Source organism: Mustela nivalis (genome assembly GCF_964662115.1).
Source record: "Mustela nivalis genome assembly, chromosome: 9".
Classification (NCBI taxonomy): Eukaryota; Metazoa; Chordata; class Mammalia; order Carnivora; family Mustelidae; genus Mustela; species Mustela nivalis.
Genome location: NC_139028.1, coordinates 44,680,589 through 44,699,286, shown reverse-complemented (window position 1 = coordinate 44,699,286; position 18,698 = coordinate 44,680,589). Strand labels below are relative to the sequence as shown.

General features: G+C 45.6%; 1 protein-coding gene across 4 annotated transcripts in view; it reads left to right on the top strand.

The window, feature by feature from the left end:
• The window catches only part of PIWIL4 (piwi like RNA-mediated gene silencing 4), a gene marked incomplete at its 5' end in the record, with an annotated part of 46,496 nt that overhangs the window by 9,230 nt on the left and 18,568 nt on the right, over positions 1-18,698 (top strand). For 2 of the 4 annotated variants that reach the window (XM_082684106.1, XM_082684107.1), the window contains 7 exons: positions 2,491-2,612; positions 4,194-4,274; positions 5,575-5,772; positions 7,433-7,544; positions 11,846-11,969; positions 15,572-15,689; positions 18,284-18,395. In XM_082684106.1, the coding sequence (XP_082540232.1) occupies positions 2,491-2,612; positions 4,194-4,274; positions 5,575-5,772; positions 7,433-7,544; positions 11,846-11,969; positions 15,572-15,689; positions 18,284-18,395 (867 nt within the window). Of the gene's footprint in view, positions 1-2,490; positions 2,613-4,193; positions 4,275-5,574; positions 5,773-7,432; positions 7,545-10,999; positions 11,077-11,845; positions 11,970-15,571; positions 15,690-18,283; positions 18,396-18,698 lie in introns of those variants that run through there. The other 2 variants (XM_082684108.1, XM_082684109.1) reach the window with 2 other exon arrangements.

The following is an 18,698-nucleotide window of genomic DNA, read 5'->3' as shown; positions in this document are numbered from 1 at the left end:
GATAGGGACCATCCTCCATGGAGCACTGAAGCCTCAGAGAGAGTGTTTCCATGAGATTTCTGCTAGATTACATTTACTCTGATTACATCCTGCTGGACGGTTGACAGGGGAAAATGGAAAGATTAATAAGAGCCACTGGAGTCATCTGGGCAGGAGTCAAAGGGGCTTGAATCAAGGGACAAAGCCCTGCAATTTATTTAACCTTCCTGCGTGCGTGTGCTGTGGGATAAAGATGAGATCAGTGAATTATCCCGTTTAATCTTCACAACACTGGGACTTAGGCGAGACGTCCTCCTATTTTAGAGATGGGGAAAGGTCTTAAGGAATTGAAGTGGCTTGCTCTGTGTCACACGGGCTGCAGGAGGCGGAGGACGTGGGTTTGTTCAGTTCCCAGTCATGTTCTCCTAAGCCCTGTGGTAAGTAACTGGAGCAGCGGAAACAGATGAAAGACGTTGTTGGTGTAGAAGTGCTAAGTCCTGCCAACCAGACGACCATGAGGTGGCTGCTGGGTTGAGAAGTGAAAGCACACTCTGACGCAGCCTGGGACAGGAAGCCTGGGGGGCGTGGGCAAGAACAAACACAGGAACCCAAGAGCAGTTGGCGCCTGGCGGGGGTGGGGGGGTGGGGGGTGGGGTGAGGTGCAGGGAGCTTGGAGAGTTTGCTTAGATGGCTCTTAGGAATGCAGTTCCTGGAGGGCAGTGTGAGGCGGGACCTCTGCTACCACCTGCGTGCCAAGCCCTCAACCCAATGACCTTTGGTGTCTACAGCCTTTGTCCCGAAATCCCCACAGCGGTTTGAAAGCATCTCACCTCTTTTGCCTGCTAGACTTCTCCCAGGTGTTGATGAGCTCTTCCTACAGCTCTCCACCTCTGACTTCTCACAAGTTGAGTAAGAAATCACCTTAGTGGAATACTTCCCCCCACCCCCGTGGAAGGACCCGTCTGTCTGTGTCCATGCAGTGAGCCATTCCTGCCCTACATTTCTGGTTCAGCCTGAAAGCGATTATGAGTACACTGTAGCTACAGAAAGTACGGATAAAATACTAGCTAATGAACTGGCCTCTTCTGATTTCTTACCTTCCTGAAAAGTCCTTGGTCACTGATTTTTATTGTCTGATTTGATCACTCTTTTATTCCAAGTCCTGTCTGGTCTGGCAAACTTCATATTTCGTTGGGTAGCTGGTATAGAAACCTGTTCATGAAATTGTTCTATTGTTAGAACATTGTTTCCGATTATAGGAAATATACACATTTCTCTAGACCTTTCATAAGTTAGTAGATTCCCTGTGTGTTTTAATGTCTGCTGATTTCTTCCCCATGTTTACTTGCCCTCTTACAAATTCCCTGTCCTTACCTTTCTTTTCTGCTTTTCTCTTTTTTTTAAAAAGGATTTATTTTATTTACTTGACACAGAGAGAGAGAGCGCCCCCCCTCCCCCGTGTGCAAGTGGGGGGAAGGGCAGAGGGAGAGGTGGAAGATTCCTCCAGCGGACTCCCCACTGAGTGGGGAGTGGGGAGTTCGAATCGGGGCTCCTTCCAAGGACCCTGGGATCATGACCTGAGTCAAAATCAAGAGTCAGATGCTGAACCAACTGAGCCACTTGGGTGTCTCTCTGCTTTTCTGTTTATGAATAAACTTTTGAGAGGCCTCTGGAATCCATGAACCCAGGGTGGGCTGGACAGTCCACTAATAGACTTCTGGGTGTCAGTGAACCATCTGAAAATGGGTACATCGTTGTGGTATATAAATATGTGCAGTTTTCAAGGGACAATGCCTATAACTTTTATCAGACTCTCCAAGTAACTTTGTGACCTGCTCCCCAATCTCAGCTAAATGAGGTCAAGAAACACTTATCTTTGGATCAAGTCTCTGTATCCTAAGTCTGATTTTGATTCTCCATTAAGAAGTTAGAGAGGTGGGGCGCCTGGGTGGCTCAGTGGGTGAAGCCTCTGCCTTTGGCTCAGGTCATGATCAGGGTCCTGGGGTTGAGTCCCGCATCAGGCTCTCTGCTCAGCGGGGAGCCTGCTTCCCCCTCTCTCTGCCTGCCTCTCTTCCTACTTGTGATCTCTCTGTCAAAAAAAAAAAAAAAGTTAGGAGAGGGATGCCTCCTTGGCTCAGTCGACTGCCTTGGGCTCAGGTCGTGATCCCGGAGTTCTTGAATCCAACCCTGGGTGGGGCTCCCTGCTCAGCAGGGAGCCTGCTTCTCCCTCTGCCTGCCATTCCCCCTGCTTGTGCTCGCTCTCTTGCTCTCTCAAATTAATAAGTAAAATCCTTAAAAAAAACAAAAATAGAAAAGAAAGGAGAGAGAAGTGTTGCTTTTCTAGGATTAGCAAGATAGGAAAACCCTGCAAGTGCAGTGTGATTAGATTATTACATGCTAACACCTGCAGTTCTGTTTGTTAATACATATTAAATTGTGACGGCTGTGTTGTCTCTGATTCCTCACACTTGAGGGTGACCTAGCGTGCACATTAAGTACCTCTTTTCCCAGGTCACCGAACTGTCCAGTGAAACTTTGAGAGGCGACACTGTGCGGATGACTCTCACTCTGACAGGGGAGCTGCCGGCAAGTTCCCCCGTGTGCACCCAGGTCTTCAGCATCATCTTCCGAAAGTGAGGCGCCTCCCACAGCACTTTAGTTGAGGCTAGCGATGCCATTCGGTACAAGTCTCGTGCTTTCCTGTAGCTGTGTGGTGATGGGCCCCGCAGTCCCTTGCAGCCTCTCACTGGCTGCCGCCTCATCATCCAGTGCTGAGTTGGGACAAAGAGCTCAAGGGTTGTGGGGTCTCAGTGCTGGCAGGGCTGGAGTGGGGTAGGGTGGGGTAGGGCTGCCTTTTCTCTCCCTTCTTTTTCTGAACCCTCTCCGGCCCTCCCACCCAGGCTGAAAAATCAGGGATGTCTGGGTTTGTCATGAAAGATCTGTTATGCTCCAACATCACCCGCTGCTCTCTGCTCTCCCTTCCCCCTCAGCCCCCTGCCATGTGAACCCCTTGGGGCAGAAGGAGGGTTGTGACATCACTGTCCAGTGCCCTTCTAAGTGATGTGAGGGTCATTTGCCTCTTGGGGGTCATCTCGGGGGTTGTCGGGTGGATCTCCATGAAATGTTGATTTCTTGGCCCCTCACTCGACCTGGTAAAGAGAATTTCAAGAGTGGGGCCTGAAATTCTCATTTTTAGCACGTTTCCTAGATGACTAGTGGGAACACAGAGACTTGTAAACCAGTATTTTCCACACTCCTGGTTGGACCAGCAAGGTGATATGTTCAAAAAGCTTCGGCGCCAGTGCTTTGCTTAATAACGGCCTCTGGACAGAGAGTTTGGGTTTTGCTGGGTGGGATACACAAAGGAATCCACCCCCACCCCCAGGTATGTTATTTCTTAATTCTAGTCAGACGTCTTGCTAAATAGCTTTGGATGGTATTCCGTGTTGGAGGCTGAGGCTCAATGACATTTCATAGCCCAAATCCTGCAGTTGTCACCCGTGTTTCCTGACTTGAAACGCTTACACTTCCCCCATGCCATGGGCAGCCTCAGATCGGTGACATGTCCTGTTCCAGAGGTGGCCAGGCTTAGTGGCTGAAGAGGCAGCAATGCTACGTAGCCTCATTAGAAACAGCCTCCCAGGGGCGCCTGGGTGGCTCAGTGGGTGAAAGCCTCTTCCTTCCGCTCAGGTCATGATCTCAGGGTCCTGGGATCGAGCCCTGCATCCGGCTGTGTGCTCAGCAGGGAGCCTGCTTCACCTCCTCTCTCGGCCTGCCTCTCTGCCTGCTTGTGATCTGTCAAATAAATAAGTAAAATCTTAAAAAAAAAAAAAAAGAAAAGAAAAAAAGAAACAGCCTCCCATCTCAAAACAGGGAAGAGGCCAGAAAGCCCTCAAACATGGCTTGCCTTATCTTCTCCATGCTAACCAGAATGTTACAACCACAGTCGTATTGTGGCCACTTATTTATCATTGCAGTTAAGTGGAAACAGACAAAAATAATTTCAGTTATCATTCTCAAATAGAAAGAAGTCATAGTTCTTATATACATACTCATAGGTATGTTTAGCATCTAAACCCTCCAGTACTAGAAGAATGAGAGTTCTATAGTTCCGACATATTTTTATCATATATTCAGTGTGGGGACAAACTTAGAATTGTACTGTTACTAACTGATGCTGACCAGAGATTAAAAAAAAAAATGTATACTTGCAGGATCTTAAAAAAGTTGGCCATGTACCAAATTGGACGGAACTTCTATAAGCCTTCTGAGCCCGTGGAAATTCCCCAGCACAAGTACGTTTATTTATATTTTCTGTTACCCTGAAATTGTTATAATGTGAAGAACGTAATTTACGATGCAATATTACACGTTATGCTCTCCTGTGAGAGACTCTGTGTTATGAAAAATAAGGATTTTTTAAATTTTCAAGTTTTTTATAGAATGGAGAACGTCAATGTGAAGCTAGCAGCCTGTTTTCTTCTATTAGCGTGCTAGATCATTATCATCGATCCTAGAAGGAATCCAGAAACTGTGTTTTCTGCGTGTGACAAGTAATAATGAAGGCAGAATAAGCAGGATGGTGTCACACCACATAGTTGAAGCCGTTTTCTTGCCGACAGGAAGTTAGCAGAGCCAGGGTGGTTGACATTGGGTAAGAAGAGGTCAGACAAACAAGTCAGCTACATGAAACTGGAATTTCCGCTTGAAATGGGAAGGAGGTGTTTCAGGTTAGGTCATCAGCTGTGTCTAGAATGGGTTGTTAGCTCTCCCAGATATGTGGTCAAGCTAAAGACAGAGAGGCAGCTGGTAACCCAAAGACAGATATGTAAACGCAGGAAGGAGTGGGAAAGGTAGAAAACGAGCGGGCAGGCTGTTTTGCCTTGTGCCAGGTAGGGGGGACATGGTTGGGTTTCTGTATGGTAAGTCAGTGTGGCACAGTGGTCTGTGTAAAGCATCCTGTCCATTCTTGTCACTTGTCCCCTGCCGTGGACAAGAAGCTCTTGTGAGTTGGAGTTGGCACAGGACATATGTTTGTCCTGAAGGCTGGCTCAGGAGCACCGTGAAGGAAGTCCACAAAATAAACTGAAGCAGTTCTTAAAAAAATATTTGCTCTTTCTTTCATGTCATTTTTGTTAAGTTTTCCTTAGGCAGGTCTTCGGTCCTTGATAGCCCTAAATATGGACGGGAGCCATAGCCTCTACTACAGTGTCCCTTGTGTCCTTGTACATGATACCATCTAGATGATGGCTTACTCTCATGAGGTCTCAACACTCTCTAGGCCATCGAGTCTGTGCACTTTTCTGAACCCAGAGGTTTTCATTCTGGGATAGAGCAGATCCGGTCCAAAATGTCAGTAGTGCCAAGGTAAATTCCTCCCGCTCTGTGGGCATGTAATTCTCATAAATGTACGTTCAAAGGCACTCCAGCTAGAAATAGCTAATGTTTTAATCAGCAACTAGAAGGAATCAGACTGAAAAAAAGTAGTTTCATAAGATCTAGAAAGTTGGAATGTAAAATCAGCATTTAAAAATGGTGATTGTTTCATGATACGGCATTTCAAATACGTATTTTTCAATATTTATTTACTTGAAGGTTGTCCCTTTGGCCTGGGTTTGCTATTTCTGTGTCACAGTTTGAAAGCAGGCTCCTGTTTACTGCTGACGTGAGTTATAAAGTACTCCGGAATGAGACTGTTCTAGAATTCATGGCTGGTATCTGCCAGGAAACTGGTATGTCCTGCTTTACCCAGATGTGTGAAAAACAGCTGCTTGGGCTCATTGTCCTCACAAGGTAAAAGCCTGCATTAAAAGCTTTCCCCTGGGGATTGCATTCTTTCTGCCTTCTGGGAACAGGAATAGCATCAGGGCTGCGTTCTGAGATCTGTTCAGTTTACCCACCTGCGTAGATGTGGCCGTGCTGGGTTGACTGGGGTTGGGACTTCCTGGAGCAGGCTTCGGGGAGCCTCTGCCATAGGATAGGGTCCTGCGTTACCGTTTGCTGCACCCCTCCCCCACCCCGGGTAGTTTGCATTTGGCTGCTTCAGTAGCTCTGCCTGGATTTTCAACCCCGAATTTTGACTTTCAAGTTTCTCCTTGACAAAACGCAGCTCCAACAGTACTGCTTTTCTGCAGCCTTCATCCGGCCACTCCATTAAAAAACCCCGTACCCTCCCCTGTGCTGTGCCGGTGGCACGCTGCTTACAGCCTGCTCTTTACAGCCATTTTATTTTGTTTCATCACATCACCAGGAGAGAACATTAGGTCCACGTCCCTTCTTATCTGGGAGAGTATGAGATCTTTAAGGCTGAGACCTTTCCAGTCCCTAGACTCTTCTATATATAATTTGCCCACAGTGCACATTGAACTGAATCAAACACAAATTAGGTTAATTCCTGAGTACCAGAAAGTCACCGTGTACTGCTGTTAGTCCGCAGATCATTCTTTTAGAGGACGTGCTAGCCTTCTCCCAGTCTGGCTTGGAATTGCCACTTAATGTTGTTTTTCTGGGTTATACAGCTGGGAGGTGGGACTGGTTGAATTAGCCTCCTGTCCTCCTAGCCTCCTGTCATGATCATGTGAATTAGTGTATCACACTGTTGCAAAGTAACCTTACAAAGTACCAGGAGCCCAAGAGAAACCTGACAAGGAGGTTTCTGCCCCAGGGCTGGGGCGGCATGTGAAGACACCACATGCCACACAGAGCTGCAGAGGAGAGAGAGCTTGGAAGGATTTTAACCAATCTCCTTGGCAGTTCCACTAAGAGCCAGGCCTAGATGGGAGATTGAGTGGGGTACTTGGGTTGCTTGGTTCATCAGCCTTTTTGGGGTGTCTTTCTTTTCTTTCTTCCTTTCTAGATTGATTTATTCATTTAAGAGAGAAAGAGCTGAAGTGGGGCAGGGTGGGGGAAAGGGACATGGAGAGAGAGAATCCCCAAGCAGACTCTCCACTGAGCGCAGATCCTGATGCGGGGCTCCATCCCAGGACCCTGAGATCATGACCTGAGCCGAGATCAAGAGGTGGACCCTTACCCGATTGAACCACCCAGCCTGCCCCCTATTTGGGTGCTTTTTATCAGAACAGCTATCTGGGAGCTAAAAAATTGAATGACACCAGAAGCTGATGGGAAAGTTTTGAGCAATGCTTCAGCCTTTGAACTTCTAGGAATAATTTATAGTGAAGTTAGAGTGTCTCTCGGTGAGAAAGATTGTGGTCTAATGACTTTCTCACCAGCTTTGTTGAAATATGGAGGTTTTCCTGTATTCTGAAGAGTTAATGAATGCTCTTCTCAGATAAAAGCTGATCATTAGGGGGAAAAAAAAGACTATTCGTGTATTACTATTGTAATTTCTGAAAGTTAGGAGTCTAATACTTTGAATTATAACTGTAGTGAAATAGCCATTTTGTCTTGCATGATTTGGGGAAAACATTGAAAGATTCCTTGCATTTCCCAGATACAATAACAAAACCTATCGCATCGATGACATTGACTGGTCGGTGAAGCCCACGCACACCTTTCGCAAGAAGGATGGCACTGAGGTCACCTACGTGGATTACTATAAACAGGTTGGACTTTTTTACTCTACCCTCATCTCCCTTCCTCTTAGCTCACAGAAGTCTCCCTAGTCCTTTCCGAATCAAAACAAGTCTCCCGAACGTCAGGCTGAGTCTGTTTCTGACACCAATCTTCGACTTGTCCCTTCGCCTCCGTCCCCACCTTCCCTGGCTTGGCTCAGACCCTCCTCCTGTCTCCTGTTGCCCCTCCTCCTGTAGCCTGGGGCCTTTCCCTTCAAAGCATAGTTGATAATATCACTTCTCTGCTTAAAACATTTCTGTGGCTCCTAGTGCCTCAGGCGCTGGATCTGAACTCCCCGGCAGTGCCCCTTATGATCTGGCGCTCTGTTTCCTGAGCCTCCTCTCTCACCACTTTGCTTCCTTTGTGTGTTCCGCTGTGTTTCCCCTTTGTTTGAGGGTCCTTCTGTCAGTTACTCCCCTTCGCAGCCGGACAGTCACCGACCACTCTTCCCTCCTCCGCTGAGCTGTCTGCTCTTAGGGACCTCCTGGTGCTCTCCCCAGGGGTCCCTTTCTGCATTTGGCGGCTTCATATTGTGATGGGCAGGATGTGAACATTCTCTCTTCCCTCCTGAACTTGGAGCTCTTTATTTCCGGATACCCAGGGCTACCCAGCACCTTGCACGGAGCAGGTACACTGACATTTGCTGATGGAGTCGACTCCATCAGGAGCTGGATTCAGCGCCTTCTCCATGACCTCTGCTCCACCTTCCATCCACAATTCCTTCCAGAGGCTCCTTCTTTTTGACGTATAATCATATTTCAGTCTCCAAAATCTCACAGATGTTTTCGGAAACAACAAACACATAGCAAGAACTCTTCCTTTCTACACCTTTAAGCCAAGTTTTTTTTTTTTTTTTTTTCCCCCTCTTAAGCTGATTCCTTTGGAAGGTCATCTTCACTCACTGCAATCACCTCTCCTGTTCTTCCTCTCTGAAACCTCCGTAGTCTGGCATCTGCTCTGCTGCTAAGGAAATAGCTCTCTGAAGGTCAAATTCAGCTGCCATTCTTATTCTGAAGGGCTTTTTGTGGCCCTTGACACCAGCGCGCCCTCCCCCCTGCCTGGAGCTGTTCCCTTCCTTGACTGGGGGGCTCACCCCTCTCCACCAGATTTTGTTCTTGTCTCAGCCTCCTTCGCTGTTTCCCCTTCCTTTTCCCCACATGTTAAAGGCTGTTACCCACCCTAGCTCCCTCCTGAGGGATCTGATCTTCTTATCTTGAGACCTGGCAAATGGACTACTTTTTCCTTGCCCTCATTCTCAAATTACAGACTCATCTCCAGTTTCAGACCACGTTTGCGCGGATGACCCACAGGGATCTCAGAATAGCATCACGCGTGCTGAATGCGGGTCCTCCCCACTCCCACTTCTCCTTGGGAGTTCAGCCCCTGGCTGCCTTCCTCTTCTTACCCTCACCTGCTCTTTCACGCGTCACCAACATGAACCCTTCCCCTCTGCACTTGGATTCTCCCTGGAACCCAGCCCCCCACCCCAGCCCTGTTCCCCCTGCGGGAATGCAGGACACCTCACAGATTCCCATCTGGGGGATTTGGGTCACCCCTTTATGGTGTCCCTGCCCCAGCCATCTTCACTGTGACTCACCATCCTCACTGCCACCTGAAATAATGCCCAGGAAGGTGGTTAAGTGCATTGACTGTGGAGTGAGGTAGTCCCGGCTTTGCCCTGTGACTTTGAGCAAAACACTGAACTTGGAGTGTCCTATGTAAAGCGGAGCCATTGATCTGCCTTCATGGTGCGGCATGAGCACTGAGTGAGGTGAGCGTGTCTGCAGACCTCTCAGCCCGGTACCTGCATGTGGCGAGCTCGGGACACGTAGAGGAGACCCTGCCCCTCTTTTCCCAGCCTCCCCTTCTTCCTCTCTCGCGTCACTCCCTTTCATCTCCTCTCATCTTTCAGCTTCATGGCTCCCCACCTTGCCACCAGGCACCTCATGCTGCCGTCCCCGCATCCACTCGCTGCTGCTAAGCATTTCTCAGCCTTTGCTCATGTTTGCTAGACGTCCGCACAAATCCACGCTGCACTTTTCCCTTTTAACACCAGCTAAAACCCTAGCTTCGAAGTCAGCTGTCACCTCATCAGTGAAGCCCTCTCTGACCCCACTTCCTGTCACAGTCACAGGAGAGCTAGCCGTTCTCTGAGCATTTGTTCCACGCAACACACATTGCTTCTAGAATGTCTTCCTTGTAGAACAGGGATGGCGTTTGGCTAACCCGAGATGAACAGTGCTTACTAAAGCGTCTTGTGCATGGTATGCTCCATAAGTGTTTGTTTATTAAACACCAAGTTTGTTGAACATTTGAGGTTTTTCTTGCCTGAGTAAGTGTGTTCCTTGAACAGAGGTATTTTTAGGATCTGTGATATTCTGAGAAGGGAATCGTGGTAAAATCCCACTCAACTTTCTTTGTAATGAGTTGTGGTTTACTGCATATTTATTGTAATTAGGGAGAAAAAGAAAGGAATTGTGCCAATTCTAGAGTGTTTTCCTCTCTGTCTCAGGGAAGGAACACTAAAATTACTACGTAACCAGCTCTCACGGTGGTCTTCTTAATATTAGCCTTTATATTTCCCTGTTTTATCTCATGAAAAGCATTTTCAAATGCTAAAACAATCAGGGCAAGGGAGAGAGTAAGGTTTACTCTATGCCACAGCTTAAGGGGCAGAATTCTTGGCCATGTCACAGATAAATACAATATCCTCTTCCTGGAACGTGTCCCAGCTTTGCTGCCTGGGACTCCTCGTACTCCTGTATTTTCTTCAAGGTGTTCTGTTGGATTCTGCCTCCTTCATGAAGCCTTATCAGCCTTAAATTGTTTCACTGCCACCACCATACCCCAACCCCACCTACCTCCCCAGGCACCCAGTACTAAATGGTATAACACACAGAGATTGCCAAATCTTATGGGATAAATGCTGGCTGTGCTAATTTCCAGTTATGGGACTTTGGGAAAATTGTTTAATTTCTTGTAGGTTTCCTCATCTGTGGAGGGGATGGTGATATCGTCTGACTCGTAGGTGTGTCGTTAAGATTAAATGAGGAAAAACGCAAGTGCTTAGCATATTCTTATTGGTGCTTCTCATCTTCTTTGCTTTGTGGATGTGTAGTTGGGTGTAAGGTAGGGGCTGTGCCTCTCATCCTTGTGTCCACGGCAGCTCCTGGCACATCACAAACATGAGCTATGTACTGAATTAAAGACATCACATATAAAAATTCTCCTTCTACGAAGACTTCCTCAAGCTTTTTAGCTGGAGCATTAGTGACAATTAGCCCTTCAAACTGCAATTTCCCAAATTGTTTTTCATTTTAATGACTAGAAGTCCTTATTGAATAGGGAAACTCCTGTTTCTCACTTCCTTAATTGTAATTACTGATGTCAGCATCACACAGTGCCCAGACATTTTGTAAATTATAATTCCAGTTGTTCTGTCATTAGTATTGAGTGAGCTATACTGGAAACGAGTGTTAATTGGGACCTTTGCCGTTGGAAAGGAAATGAACTTTTGGCAAGGTGAGAATGTTTGAAATTCCAGTTTAGTTAGGCAAGGTGAGAATGTTTGAAAGGGGGAGGGATGGGGTGGACTATTGTGGAGGACTCATAAACCAGGCAGCGTGCTTGGTGGTTTACGGCAGATGCCGCTGAGCGATTGACCCCCGCCCCATTTCGAACCTGTGGAAAGGTGAGAACTTCCTCAGTGTCCCAGTCAATGAAGACCACCAGCCAGAAATCAGATTTCCATTTGTCAAACTTTAGAGCTGCTTCCCTACTAACGTCAGGCAGTCCTGGAAATCAGGGACGGTCCTGCTTTTGGGGGATCTCTGGAGTCTGAGTTATGGAACTGTCGCCTCCAATCTGTGTGTAGATATTTTCCGAATGAGCACACTGGTTATGCCCGGAGCAGCCGCTGCGTTCGTCATCAGTGGTGGAAATAATGACACTGACTCAGCTCCAGGGGAGCCTGTTAATGTGTGGAGGTGGCTGGAGACGATTTGGACTCTGGATGAAACAATGAACAAATCTTTTTTTTTTTTTAAGTGTTGCATTATAAAGGCTAATAATTAAAATCATAAAACAGACCCTGAGAAAGGAAAGATGAGTCCTTGGCAGGAAATAGAAATGAGTGGGGGAACCCTAAGGATTGGTGGGAATTTTTTGGTGTCTTTATTAAAAAGATTGGCTCATCTATTCATTTTGGGATGAGCTTGTTGGTTTTAAGTGAGGATGCTCATTTTCCAGTGTTTCATAGTAACTTTTCCCTCCTTCATCTCGCACTCTGTAGCAATATGATATTACTTTATCTGACCTAAACCAGCCAGTGCTTGTGAGTCTGCTGAAAAGCAAGAGAAATGACAGCACTGAGGCCCGGGTGGCCCACCTGATCCCTGAGCTCTGCTTTCTAACAGGTAATGTTTATGCTTTACAGTCTGTCAGTCAGGCTCGTCATCCCGGGCTCCAGACAAACTTGGCGGAGGGCGGGACCTCTCCCAGCTCTCGGGGGACCGGAGCATTCATCTGACCTGTGCAGGGTGGGCCCATGAAGCCATGTGTGTTGGACAAAGTGGGAAGATAGCGCTTTGGAAATTGCTTGGCATAGGAAGAGGTGTATGTTTTCCTTAGCTCATGTATTCCCTTTATTACTTCAATGTAAAATAGGTCCCCAGAGATTTTCCTGAAACTAAGCCTCTCTCTCTTTTTTTTTTTTTTTTAAAGATTTTATTTATTTATTTGACAGAGAGATCACAAGTAGGCAGAGAGGCAGGCAGAGAGAGAGGAGGAAGCAGGCTCCCCACTGCGCAGAGAGCCCAATGCGGGGCTCGATCCCTGGACCCTGGGATCATGACCTGAGCAGAAGGCAGAGGCTTTAACCCACTGAGCCACCCAGGCCCCGGCCTCTCTTTTTTTATGTGCCGTCTTTACTTTTTTATTTATGTATTTTAGACTGCTTAGTTGAGGTAATGATTGACATGCGAAAGCTATACATATTTAGGGGTGCATGGATGGCTTATTCAAGGTGAAGCGACTTGATATTGGCTCAGGTCATGTTCTTGGGGTTGTGAGTTTGAGCCCCATGGTGGGCTCCACACTGGGTGTGGAGCAAACTTAGTAAAGAAAAAAAATCAAGTAAAAGCTGTGCATATTTAATGAATACCTGTGGATGAATTTGAGGTAACTGTACACTTAAAAAACCATCATCACCATCAAAGTCATAGACCTATCCTTCACCTCCCAAAGTTTCTTACTTCCCCAATTATTATTATTACTTTGAGACACACTATTCTATTTAACTTCCACGTAATCTTTATGAAAATCCCTGTGATTTAGGTATAATTCTTAATTGCCCCCATTTAATAGTCAAGGGAGCCGAAGCTTGCAGCTTGCACTTAGTCCCATGTCTTTTAATAGGCAGAATTTAAGATTTTTAATAAGATTTAATTTATTTATTTGAAAGAGAGAGTGAGTGGGAGAGAGAGAAGGAGCAGGGAGAGAGGCAAAAGGAGAGGGAGAGTGAGCAGGAGAGAGAGACCTGAATGGGAGGAGGGGCAGAGGGAGAGGGAGAAGCCCACTCCCTGCGACCTGAGCCAAAAGTAGACAGCAACAGCCTAAGCTACCCAGGCACCTCAGAATTTAGGATTTAAATTTTTACCTGTTCAACTTCAGATCTTAATTTCTTTTTTATGATCCTTCTCATCCCAGAGTGAGCGAGAGGATTCAAGGGAATTAATTGAAACCAGAACCAGAAACCTTTACAGTGGGGTTATCTAATTAGAGTGAGCTAAAAGGGAGTAGTCAAAGAACCAGTCCCAATTACTTTATTTGGGAGAGACTCTAGAGCTGCTAGTAACTTAATAAGAGATAAACTCTCAAGGTCAAAGTTTTCTAATCCAGACTAGTTTACAAATGGTAACACCACGTGTACTCTTACCTCACTGCCTTTGCGTTAGCTGGCCCCTGTGCCTGAATATTCTTTTTAAAAATTTATTTATCTTTATAATTCCCGTACAGTTACTGTACAGTGTTATATTAGTTTCAGGTGTACAATATGGTGGTTCAACCATTCTGTACATTCCTCAGTGATCATCCTGATGGGTGGGCTCTCAGTCCCCTTCATCTAGCTCACCCCCCACCCCCACAACTCCCCTCTGGCATCCACCAGTTTGTTCTTTAATTTAGAAGTCTGTACTTCTGTTTGCCTCTTTTTTTCTTTGTTTGTTTCTTTTACTTCTTACATTCTACATATGAGTGAAATCATATGTTAGTGGGGCACCTGGGTAGCTCAGTGGGTTAAAGCTCAGGTCATGATCCCAGGGTCCTGGGATCGAGCCCTGCGTCGGGCTCTCTGCGCAGCAGGGAGCTGCTTCCTCCTCTCTCTCTGCCTGCTTCTCTGCCTACTTGTGATCTCTCTGTCAAATAAATAAATAAAATCTTAAAAAAAAAAAAGAAATCATCTGTTAGTTGTTTTTCTCATTCTGACTTATTTCATTTGACATTCTACAGTCTAGATCCATCCATGTTGTTACAGATGGCAATATTTCATTCTTTTTTATGGCTGATAATATTCCATTGTGTATATGTATGTGTATGTGTGTATGCATGTATATATATGTGCTTGTGTGTGTATATATATATATATATATATATATCTACACCCCACATCGTCTTTATCCATTGGTCTATTGATGGACACTTGGGCTGCTTCCATATCTTGGCTATTGCAAAGAATACTGCAGTAAACATAGGGGTGCATGTATCTTTTTGAATTAGTGTTTTCATTTTCTTGGGGTAAATGCATAGTAGTGGAATTGCTGGATCATACTAAACCAAGCTTCTCTCCAGCATTTTTGAGCTTCATTGGTGTAGGACGCAGTAGGACTTTGATTTTCTTTAGGTACATCGTTTGTGTGGTGCCAAAATGACCCTTGTTTTCCTTCTGCGTGAGTTCTAGAAGGTAATTCTCCCCATACAGTAGAATATGAGCACTTTTAATCATGTTCATTTGATTAACAGGGCGGGACTAAGCAAGGAGGACTTCCCACCTTTTACATTGTGTTATCAGTTACAATGGGTATATATTTATTTCACAGTTAGAAAAATCAGTAAAGATAATTCTCGAAGGGAGGGACGCTGCTCATTCTTAATGGCGTTCTCATACTCTAGATCTGCACAGTCCTATTTGGCAGCCACTGGCCATATAGGGTTACTGAGCCCTGGAAATGTGGCTAGTGCAACTGAGAGGCCAGCTAGAGACAGGCTGTGAGTGTAAAATACACCCTGGATTTCTAAGACTTAGTGTGAGAAAACAGGGAAAATAACTTATTAATTTTTTTAATATTGATCACATGTTGAATTGATAACATTTTGGATATATTGAATTAAGTAATATATACTATTCAAATTACTTCATTTTTTTGGCTTTTTAAAAAACAGATCAATGTATTTTAGAGGAGAGAGCAAGCAGGGGGAGGGGCAAAGGGAGAGGAAGGGAGTCTCAAGCAGACTCACAGAGAGCTGGGCTGGGGCTCCATCTCACGACTCTGGGATCATGACCTGAGCCGAAAGCAGGAGTCGGATGCTTAACCGACTGAGCCACCCAGCTGCCCCTGTTTTTGGCTTTTCAAAACGTGGTTGCTAGAAAATTTAGAATGACATGAGGGGCTTGCATTTTGGGGGGACAATGCTATCCATAGGCTAGATCCGAGTCAATTTAGGTGCAAAGCTTAAAATCTGGCAGAGCTGGGCTGGGTTACATTGCATGCTGTTCTTTTTTTTTTTTTTTTTAAGACTTTATTTATTTATTTGACAGAGAGAGATCACAAGTAGGCATAGAGGCAGGCAGAGAGAGAGAGAGGAGGAAGCAGGCTCCCTGTTCAGCAGAGTGCCCGATGCGGGACTCGATTCCAGGACCCTGAGATCATGACCTGAGCCGAAGGCAGTGGCTTAACCCACTGAGCCACCCAGGTGCCCGCATGCTGTTCATTTTCCCCTTTGTTTTCACCTCCATTAATAGGCCTGACCCGCCAGGCAACCTCTGATTTCCAGCTGATGAAGGCCGTGGCTGGAGAAACGCGTCTCAGCCCTATGGGAAGGCAGCAGCGCCTGGCCAGGCTCGCTGACGACATTCAGAGGTACGGGGCCAGAGTGTATCCTGCCTCAGGTCTGGCTTATGGAATTGGATGGTCTACAGAATGTCTCATTCTTTGATGGAATGTCTCTTTGCTGTTGACTCAGGGCAAGGCACCTTTGGGTTGTGTGGTCCAGAGCCAGACGTTCATCCCTGATGCCTCAGGGATCACAGACGGGGGGTGGTGGGGGGGTTGGAGGGGAGGAGGCTGGAGGCCACGCGGGCCGAAGTACCATCCAGCTTCAACCAGATGACCCTCCTCTCATCTGTTTAATACATGGAGGTTTTGGATAAACATTTGAATGAAAGAAAGGGTTGGAGATTATAAAAACAGAAAACAGAACCACAGCAGACTCCCCCCTCCCGCCCCATATTCGAGATTGAGAATGTTCAGGTCTTAATATGGTGGCCTCAGCACATTCATCGTTAGAAAGATTCTACTGTGCAATCTTTAAACTTAGGAATACCTTGTGCCCTTTGGTTTAGCCAGTCTACCCTCACGCTGTATTCCTGTCCTCATTCTGACAGTTTGCTGTCACCTGGAATGCCAGTAACGAGCGGCTCCCGTTTCTCCCCTCTGACCTACGAAGACATTCTGTCCAGGGCTGTAGCCTCACGACACAGCAGGGCATTTGGAACGTGGCTACTGCCACATCTTGAAATGATCACATTTTGAATTTATTGGGCTAAAGGACATACATTTTCAAAATAGTTTTACTTGGCAATTTTTACTGTTTTTAATGCGGCTATTAGAAAACTTAAAACTTATATATGTGGATGGCTTTATACTTCTGCTGGACAACATTGCAGCATGGTCTTTTATTCTTTAAAGATAAAAAATTTGGAGGATGGGACGCCTGGGTGGCTCAGTTGGTTAAGCAGCTGCCTTCGGCTCAGGTCATGATCCCAGCATCCTGGGATCGAGTCCCATATCGGGCTCCTTGCTCAGCAGGGAGCCTGCTTCTTCCTCTGCCTCTGCCTGCCATTCTGTCTGCCTGTGCTCACTCTCTTTCCCTCTCTCTCTCTGATTTAAAAAAAAAAAAAAAAAAAAAATCTTTAAAAAAAAATTTGGAGGATGAACTTGGAAATTTCTGCAAACAGAAAAGAAATGCATGTGTGTGCACACTCAGTAAACATTTATTTCATGCATGAATGAATCATAATTGAATGGTGTATATTGTCTCTGATATTTTCAATTGCATATAATCATGTTCTTTTTAGGAAAATGGCAAAGTACTGTATATTGTGTTTTGTAATGTGCTTTTTCTTGAACATTTCTGTAGGGTAAATGTGCATTTCTGTTACGCTGTACTCTCATAATTTTCCCTTTTATGGCTACACTTCACATCATTTATCCCGGATATCCCTCAGACTTACACCTCCTGGAGATGCTTCTCTCCCCTTATTCTGGGCTGTGGATTACTCTCCCGGACGCCTCTTCTTGACATCTTTCAGGAATCCCATCGGCTTCAGGAGCCAGTTTCTTGACTGGCAATTACTTCACCCATCTCATCTTGAGCAGATAGTATCTGAAGCCAAATAATTAATTCAAAGTATTCCATGTGACCAGACCAGACAGAGCATTACTAGTTGGAAATAATGAGCTGTTGCAGAGAGCCTGTGTAAGGAGGTTTGAGCTCCCCTAAAGAGAGAGGGGAAGCTTTGAGAAGTAAAGCACGAGTCTCATCTGTCTTTCTCGTGAGGGCCTGGCTCCCCTTGTGCCAGCTGCCGTGTCGAAGGCCTGGAGGCAAAGTCAGCATGCTTGCTCTCCTGAGGGAACATAGCGCTTACTAGAGATGACCATGTATCATAATCCAAGGAGATCACCCATCAACTACGATTAGGGTTTACTAGATCTAATCTGAAAGTACCATACAAATATAAAGCCATGATTACTGATGACACTAATACTCTCCTCACGGTCTTCCTCCTGCCGTCTATCCTGTGAACCTTCCAAAGCCCAAGTGTGTATGTTCCCTTCCTCTATCATCTTTCATCCACTCCTAGGCCAGCCAGTTCAGATATTCACAGAAGACATCTCCACACGCAGAGGCTCCATAATGTCTCTTTATTAACATGTTTATTATCGGGAGAAATGGCTCATCTTTATTGAGCACATAGCATGTGCCAGGTTCTGTGGTAGTGGTTTCCACATCAGCTTGATCTTTAACATCAACCCTCGGAGGTTGCTAGGCTTATTATCCCTATATTTTACCAATAAGGAAACCGTAGGTTTAAAAAATTTGAGTCTTTTGCTCGCTTCGGCAGCACATATAATAAAAAATTTGAGTCTTACTCAAGGTCACATATTGTGAAATGTCAGCACTAGGAGTTAAACCAAGGTCTGTCCGGCTCACAGGCCCATTTTGCTGACCAGGGTGCCACACCAGAAACCTTCTTCATCTCTGCGTGTCCCAAATGGGTTTGGTTGTTCCCATCATTTGTTTGAGGGGGGGAAAATGGTGAGTAGAAATAGAAGTCTGGAATCCTAAAAAGATAAATTAGTCTTTGAACAATTCAGTAAGTTATATTTCTCTCTCTAATGATCAGAATTCTTTAGAAAATTATTAATGATTTAAAACTCAACTCTATCAACAGAAACAAGGATGCTCGTTTTGAGCTGGAGACCTGGGGGCTGCATTTTGGATGCCAGATGTCTCTGACTGGGCGGGTTTTGCCTTCAGAAAAATTATTAATGCAAGACCTTGTAGTAAGTACTATGATTCTATTTTCATTTAAAAGTATTTACTTGAATATGTGTATGTGATCATATGCAGGGGTGACTAGTGGGGCTTATAATAGTCATTTGGTTTCTCTATGTCCATATCCACATCCTCCCTTTGTCCTAAACCTTGAAGTCCCCTCTGTTTTCCTTTTCAATCTGAGTATACTTGCAAGTACTTATCAGCACCCACTGGACGTGATTTAGGTCAGTGTGGTTTGGTTTCTCATTTAAAGATGCATTAGAAAATGTGTATTTCAGGCTATGACAATTAAAATATGCCCACTTGTT